Here is an 8,751-nt window from a genome sequence, read left to right on the forward strand (position 1 = left end):
CACTGTTTAAGTGGAACTATTTATGATGTTATCACTTTCCTCATTTGCATCACAAAAGAAGCATGAACATCTCTAAAACGAAAAAAGATATTCCAAAAAGGAAAACACCATTCTTCTTTACTTTGAAAAGCGTTTCAAATAAGCAGCAATTATTTTTTACTTCATGAGCACATTAAAGTATTGAAATAATATTATATTTGTCATTTAAAATTTGGTCTTACCTCAGATTTGCTAAAGCCATATACAAAGATCGCTATCTTATTAGGAGTTAAGGATTTCATCAGAAATTCAGATTCTGTTCCTATATAGTCATACAACAAGAATATTTGTCGCTTTATCTTTTTAAATGGGATTAGGTAAGATTAAAAAGAACCAGATATTCCAAGCTGTCCATTATATGAAGTTCAGATGAATTCTTCTATTCAATGGTCATACAAGAAAAGTGCCACTTTGAATCAAGTCTACAGTTGAAAAGTGCCAAAGGCTTAGAGTGTGCAAGTCGTCGAGAGAAATTAAAAAATAGCATGTTTCTTTAGAAACGGACTTTGACCACTAACAAGTAGCGAGATCTTTTGGGCTGCGTAAACTAAGAAATTGAATGTCTTGCATAAACAGTTTACATCTACGTATGACTAGACAGTTTTTTCCTTGTTTTTGGTAATACTTCATTATCTTTTGTTATATTTAAAATCACCTTATAGCACTTGTCAAGTTTTTATTTATACTACCGATGGTGATCCGAGGTATTTCGAAGGTAGTCGAAGCTCACACGAATCGTTCCGAAGAAAGTCGCAAATAGTTAGAAGATTTCCAAACACTTTCGAAGATCACTCGCTATTTTTGAAAAATGTTTGTTCCCACCGGGAGTACCTTGCATTTAAAAGTAATGTTTTCATTTCAAGTGGAAAGAGTTTTTTTTAGAGTGCATGTATAGGAGGTTTGTTTAGGTGTACTGCTTCGTAATTTTGACTTACAATGGTGATTCCTTCCACCTGTGAAATATTACTTCATAGGCTTGCAACGGCACTAGCATTATTGTGTTCTTTGCCACTTTCGTTTTCGCTATAGAGTTTAAAAAATCTGTTGTATCTTTAAGGTATGATTTCTGACTTTAGCAATAGGCCGAAGGACGTAATCAACTAATGATGAGTTTTATTCTGTTGGGGTATCAAAGCCAAATATGAGGACTATTCGGACTGGGTTTGCTTTGTGAATCTTTGTAAGGGTATAGAAAAGTGGAATTCGTGGTGGATTTGGCAAAGATGATGATAACAAGTCAGCCTTCTAATACTCATAACTCTGGTTCTATTGACTCGCACATCTGTGTTTGCTGTCTTCAAAGTACCATAAGTCGTTGGATATTTAGCAACTTAGGAGGGACTTTGATCAAGCTCCCTAGCATTTAACTGGGTTATTTGACGATATCGACGATAGTGTGGCTTTTTGGCAATGTGTGTATAATGTAACTTTACACCACAACCTTCAGCTACCTTCTTTCAAGAGATGTCGTGATCAGAGTTACATCTCTTCCTTGGATCAACACCTTCTATTAGAAAGTAAAAGAATAAGAGATATAAACTCCTGAAAGACGCAAAGTCATGGGGTTATCCTAAGAAATGAAGGTTGGCTAAAAAGACTACAAAAGCTGCTCAGTGGCAAAAATTATTAGAGGAAGCATGCAAGCGAAATGAATATGGAGATTGACAAATCAAGTCTTGAAAAACACAAGGCCAAAACCATTGGTGCAATTTCTGGTCCCTCTGAGGAGATAATAACCCCTGAATTAAATAAAGCTGAGTGTTTCAGTGCCTTTTTAGTAAACATTAGCGAAGACCTCAACAATCAACAAGATCTTCTGGAATTATCATCTCTAAACATATTCAATTGATTGGACAATGCATCAAAATGGACTTCGAAACATCTATACAAAATAGAAATGGAGAGCGACTGGATAAATAATCCCAAACAGTTAAAGAGAACATTAGATGCTTTTGCTTCCCTTAGGTACTGTCTCCCAAATGACTGAAATGTTTGTAGTGCCGTCTACCCTGTTCCTCGCAATTTTCAAAATCCTTTCTCAAATTAAGTCGCTGTTTAGAGGTGCTTCGTGCGGGGCCCCGAGATGTTCGGTGGTCTTCGAACCGTTCCATGACAGGTACCGGTTGACGTATCTCTCACGGAGTGTCGCTGGAATCACAAGATTTGGATCGTAGTTGATTAATTTAACGGTGTTGTAGAAACCAATTCCCTATCTAGTTCCCAAAGTTACGTTCATTTATGCTGTCTTTCGCCGTATTCCCGAATCATCAAGTAAATGTCGACTTTCATCGTCTGTTCCGTATTTCAATGTTATTTCCAGTGTTTTAATTAGTTGTTCCGCTTTTAGTGTAATATTCTTCTACCATTTTATTTTAGAAACCGCTGGCAGTGACATGTTTAGTTAAGAGTTCGAGTCGTCCAGAAATCAACCCGACTCCTTTACGTCCCAAAATTATTGCTGGTGCGTTGGTTACAGGTGTTATTTCAGGTTTAGCTAACTGCATCTCCGTTATCTGGAAGACTGTCTTACCTCGCTGTACATTAAACGCCGTCTTCGACATGAGCCGTTGCGTTTGTTTCCACGGTGGACAAAGGTCGCTGCAGATGTAATGCATCTAAGTAGCTGCTGTTTGTATCAAGGGTTGGGGCAGACAAAGACCTTTTCAACATAACCACGTTGGGTGTTCCATGAACAGAATATAAAGCATCAGCTAGATTGCAAGATACTGATCTTTTGAGACGTTCCATACGTTTTTCTAATTTGGGAAGCTCTAAAGACCTAATTGAATGCTTTCTCCTGAAATATTGAGCAGCACCAACTGCTGACTGTATTGCTTTAGGCTTTGTCAACCCCAACAGCTCTCGAATAGCGTTTCTAAAACGTTGGTCTCTATAACAGTAAAGCAGCGGATTAACTAGAGAGTTAATCTGCCCAAACATCTGTGTAAACTGGAAAGCGACATTTGTGCGAAAGACTGGCACAGCATTTCCTAAGATAGCAAAAACTAACACGGGGATAAACGAGGATATAAACGCAGCGGTTAGCAATCCAGTTGTCTTGGCAACTTTAGATTCCAGTTTTTGTTTAATTAGGACGTCGATTTGAGAGATATCGTTTAGCTTCCGATCGCGTATTCCAAGGTAAACTTTCCGATAAAAGAATACAACAAGAAAAAGACAAACAGTTTCCACAGCGGTCCGCCCGGTTAAAAAGCCGTTCAAAATCTTAGGATCCACAACGATCGCTGTCGTTATAAAGTTTGCAGTCGCTAGGAAGATCGCTGAGAGCCAGGTAGCTATCGCAATCTTTTTGAGGCGGCCATTTGTGATGATACGCTTGTAGTCCATCCATTTTTGTACCGCCACGTACCTCTCCCAAGCAATGATAGTCAAGTGATGCATAGTAGCTCCGAAGAGTAAAGGAAGGAAAAAAAGATTCACCGAATATAACATACAAGTAAACTCAGGCGAAACTTGACCTAATGTAAAGAAATCAACAGTGGCAGATGTCGGCATAACTATGGCACCAACTAGAAGATCCGTAACGGCCAGGCTTGACAACAGAATGTTTGAAGGTTTTTGCAGCTCTTTTCTTTGCTTTATCGCTAAGATTATCAATGCGTTCAAAATAATGGTCGGGAGTGAAACCATGACTGTTGTGAGGCCTATGATCATGTAAAAACTGGTTGGGCCTCTGATTTCCCGTAATATGTTTGGTGCGTACCTGCAATAAAACGTTGGGCTGGAACAATTTGTGGTTGATTCGTTGCTATTCAGGTCCATGCTGTACATGGAGAATATCTCTCAGTTGTATTCAGGACCGTTAAATAACCAACCACGTTTGTCGATCACATATGTTGTTCAGCTATTCAGCCTCTTTACGCCTGTCCACCGATTCCTTCAGTCAATCCTATGACGAAAGCCGGTATAATTATCTCTAAAATGAGCTTATGAAAGTATTAGGAATGAGCGCTCGTCCGCTCGCCCATGCGAGTTTGGAAGCGGCGAGCGAGTGCAAATCACTCATCACTCGCCGTTTGGTTGGTATGATTTCATCTTTTGGAAATTATTTAAGCTTAATATTAATAAAAATTCTTTTAATTTTCCATTTTGCTAATCTTTCGTAATGCCCGACTAATTTGTATGGGTAATCATACGGTTTCGAGTTCAATTTGGAATTAATTTGCACGAGTGAGTTTTTGAAAAACTCACAAGTGGAAATTAATTCCAAATTGAACGAGAAAAACCGTATGATTACTTCTTAATAATACTAACATGAAAAAATTGGCCTGGAGGAAGTGCCGGAAGATCTTTCTTGAAGGCATTTTTTCTCATTCGAGAAAACTTTTTTCGAAGTTTCCGCACAATATTTTTGTCATCAGTTTACGTGATATCATTGGCTTAGAAAATTTCCTATTGACTTTCAGCCAATCATAATCCAGAATTACGATGTATAATTTGCACTAGCGTTACACTTTTTTCACTGGTGTTACACTCGAACTGCACTGCTGTCAGCCAATTAGAATCGAGTAATATTTTCATGTATATTATTAGCCTATAAAACAAAACTCAGGGTTTCGAAATTAGACACAATGAAATGCGACTCCCTCGCAGTGAAATTACGCAACGGTCGAATGTTTATGAAGCGATTTCTTGGTCTCTATTTGAGCTGGCATTTATTAGTGCGTGAGAACTGAGATGGCACACTAGAGGAACAAGGATTTTGCTGGCTAGGAAATAAATCTCCATTGTCTCCATTGATGTTATTAACGGCTGCAGCATTTATTTTTTCTTCGGAAGGGAACAAACGTTAGTCTTCCATGTACCGGCAAGTTGAGAGTCACTCGCCTGAATGGCAAGTGATGTCAAAATTTAGTTTTAAACACTTTTATGTTTCATGAGGCATGTTCAATCTTACTAAGCTGTCTTTCTTACTTGAATTTAAACCACATCCAAAAGGGAATAAAACGATTTAAGAAAAAAAAAATGCAGAGGTACAGATGATGTGTTTTGCAAAAAAGATGTTTTGGGATCTAAATGGACAAATAGGTGACAAGTCTGGTGAGTATCGATGTGTAACTACACTTGCATGCAGCATTCTGGGAGGTAGCAGTAACACAACCTAGCGTTGTGTGTACAATCAAGGCCAAAAACGCAAACCACATAGTGTAGAAAAGATCTTTGTTGGGCTTCAACAGCTGCTTTAGCTGCTGTCGAGTCAATCAAAGGAATATCGGTTTCAGGACATTAAAATATTTCAATTATCATCACTTATCATTCAAAATTGCTTTACCTCTGGTTCTCGAGGTTAAACTTCAGTGATTGAGCCTAGAGAAACGGCCGTTTTCTTGAAAGGAACTGTTCATTTAGCCAAAAAGTCACATTGTGCGCAAGAGAAAAGAGAACAGTTCGTCTTTAGTTCTTAATTAATGTTGTTTGCGTGTGTCGCTGAATCCTTTTAAGATGACAACTCGCAAATCGAGAGGTCCATTATTTGAAGGGTAACTGTGTTTTGTGTTTTTGTAACTGAGCTTGGACTGTAAAAGTCGCAGAAACTAATTGGAAAAACAGTTTGTTGATGGCAAAGTAGTCTGGCAGCATGTAGGAGAAATGTATCTGTGTTTGCACGCTGTAATTGCGGGTTATGCAAATTTCCCCGTCCCGCCTTACAAACGATGACTTAACGAGCACAGGAGTGAATTTTAACGTCTTAAAATCCTCCAAAAGGCGAGTATTGGGCGACGGAAATATCAATATTATGATTTAAGCCGGAGGAAAGCAGCCGAGTGGACAAAAAGAAAAAAAGTGAGAATCGTTAAAAGTGTACTGAATCAGACATTCAATTTTATGAAAAGAACGTCTTTAGAGTATTGAAATAACATTTGTGATTCAAAATTCGGTCTTACCTCAAATTCGCGAAACCAGGATATAATGATTTCCCTCAAATAATTGTCCGCTATTTTGTTAGGGCTTGAAGATTTCGCCTCAGATCCACGTTCGTTCTTAATAGTAATACGGCAAGAAATTTGTCGCTGTATCATTTGACATGAAAGCTGCCATTATTTGAAGGTTAGCTGAGTCCTTACATTAAATAATCAGACAGGTCAAAAAGTGCAGCTTTGAATTAAGTGCACATTTGGAAAGTGCCAAAGGCTTTTAGTGTGAAAGTCTGCGAGACAAATTGGAGAAATAACTCTTTTCTCTCAAAGCGGATTTTGGCCGCCAACAAATTAGAGAGATCTTTTGGGTCGCCTAAGGTGAGAAATTTAATTGTTCGCATAGAACGTTTTCTCGAAAGGAACTGTTGATTTAGCCAAAAAGTCACATCCTGCGCAAGAGAAAAGGGAACAGTTCTTCTTTAGTTCTTAATGTTGTTTGCATGAGTCGCTGAATCCTTTTAAGATGACAACTCGCAAAGTCCATTATTTGAAGGGTAACTGTGTCCTTTAATTAAAATTTATTATAGAACGTGATAGCACCGTTTTGAATTAAGTGTACACCTGGAAAATACCAAGAGCTTTGACTGTAATAGTCGCAGAGACTAATTGGAAAAAACTGTTTGTTGATGGCAAAGGAGTCTGGTTGCTAATATGTAGGAAAAGAGTTTCTGTGTTTGCACGCTGTAATTGCGGGTTATATAAATTTCGGCGTCCTACCTTACAAACGATATCTTGACGTGCACAGGAGTGAAATTTAACGTCTTAAAATCCTCCAAAAGGCGAGTATAGGGCGGTTGGAATATCAATATTATGATTTAAGCCGGAGGAAAGCAGCCTAGTGGATAAAAATAAAAAAGTAAAAATCAACAAAAGCATACTGAATCACACATTCAATTATAAGAAAAGAAATTCTTTAGAGCATTGACGTAATATTTGTGATTCAAAATTTGGTCTTACCTCAGATTCGCGAAAGCAGAATACAATGATTTCCCTCAAATGATTGTCCGCTATCTTGTTAGGGCTTAAAGATTTCGCCTGAAATCCACATTCGCTCTTATATAGTAATACAGCAAGAACATATTTCGCTGTATCAGTTAAGTGTCATTTGACATGAAAGCTGCCATTATTTGAAGGTTAGCTGAGTCCTTCCATTAAATGATCAAACAGGTCAAAAAGTGCAGCTTTGAATTGAGTGCCTATTTGCAAAGTGCCAAAGGCTTTTAGTGTAAAAGTCGTCGAGACAAATTGGAAAAATAACTCTTTTTTCTCAAAGCAGATTTTGGCCGCCAACAAATTATAGAGATCTTTTGGGCTGCCTCAAGTAAGGTGAGAAATTTAACGGCTGACATAAACAGTCTACATCTACAAGTAAATACAAAGTTTTTTCCTTGTTTTTGGTAATGGTTCATCTTCTCGTATTATATTCAAAATCATCTTATGGCACCTGCCAATTAATTAAATTACCGATGGTGATCCGATATATTTGGAAAGTAGTCGAAGGTCACTCCAATCGTTCCGGTGATAGTCGAAAATAATTGGAAGATTTTCGAACACTGTCGAAGATCACTCGAAAATCTTGGAAGATATCCGAAGGGTGAAGAAGATCACTACAAGGTGTCCTCGAAGTTTGCTCTACAATATCGCTAGGTTTGCAATACTTATGGAGTTTCCCAAGTTAATTGGAAAATCAAAGACACTACCAGCAGCCGTAAATGGTCTATTTTTTCTAAAGCACTTACTCGCATAAATAAATTGTTCAAAAAATTTATTCCTGAGTTATTTATTCCCATTTGTTCTCGAAATCATGTGATTATTACGAAAGTTTGTAAGCCGGCCATTCGACAACCGACATAGAATATCCGATATTTGACATGCTACATCCGTCATCCAACATCAGTCCCATTTCAGGCATCCGAAATCTCCCATCCCAGATCCCACATCCCACCTCCCACATGCGACATCCCACATCCACGTGATGGTACATTTTGTTTACAGGCCAAACTCTACACCCATTGGTCAAGATGGCAAAACTTTGACCTTACTCTAACGGCTAAGTTTTTTAAAGATCTCCCCTTTCTGTGTAAAAGCAGGGGAGGGTCTTTATACATCTTTGTTATTAGAGGCTGATTTTGTATTAAATACTATTTGCCTATAAGAATATATTGTAGGGCCGAGATTCTTTCGCTAAAATTAACTTTTGACAAAATCTTGTCGGGTTATCTGGGTAACCTCTGTCGCGTAATCTACGTTCAAATTGTGTTGTATTTTCTTTAAATGTACCGTTTGAAGAATTGCTTGTCAAACTCGTAAAGCCTTTGCCTTTGATAAAGCCTTTTCTGGCGCCTGTAGAGTGGTAAGAGGTGAAGAGGGTTTCGCATAGTTTGAAGTTTTTGCCCACTTCGAGAATGACGTCCTTTTTCAATCTATCTCTATTGCATACGCATACAAATTTTTTATCCAGGGAAGTTGTTTCTGTTCCTGAAATTGCAGCTACGAATTTTATGGCTCTATGCTTGTTACTTGCTAGCTCTATAAACGTGTTTATTTCCTCTTCGTTTAATAAGATCCACAGAGAACAGACATCATCGATACATCTTTTCAAAGTGGGTGACTTTACGTCACTAGGGTTAATAATTTCTGTTTCTACCGCGGCCATAAGAATTTTGGGAGATGAAACTATCATTAGGTTGACGTGTATTTGAAGGCATTTTATTTCGTTAAAATGGAAAGAGTTTCCTTTAAGATCAGAGCCTAGGTATATCTCTAAGGTGGC

The 8,751-nt window shown here is 38.0% G+C and overlaps 1 protein-coding gene across 1 annotated transcript; it reads right to left on the reverse strand.

The window, feature by feature from the left end:
- Positions 1–371: 371 nt before the first annotated feature.
- LOC145492177 (5-hydroxytryptamine receptor 1D-like) lies at positions 372–5,327 on the reverse strand. Its single transcript, XM_081471518.1, has one exon. The coding sequence runs from the start codon at positions 3,829–3,831 to the stop codon at positions 2,581–2,583; it is 1,251 nt and encodes a 416-aa protein (XP_081327644.1). The 5' UTR covers positions 3,832–5,327; the 3' UTR covers positions 372–2,580.
- Between the last annotated feature and the right edge of the window lie 3,424 nt (positions 5,328–8,751).

Source organism: Orbicella franksi, chromosome 7, assembly GCF_964199315.1.
Source record: "Orbicella franksi chromosome 7, jaOrbFran1.1, whole genome shotgun sequence".
In the NCBI taxonomy this organism is placed as follows: Eukaryota; Metazoa; Cnidaria; class Anthozoa; order Scleractinia; family Merulinidae; genus Orbicella; species Orbicella franksi.

What these genes read in the sequence shown, in the direction of transcription:
- LOC145492177 (XM_081471518.1), bottom strand. Translation starts at nt 3,831, where the DNA reads ATGTACAGCATGGACCTGAATAGCAACGAATCAACCACAAATTGTTCC.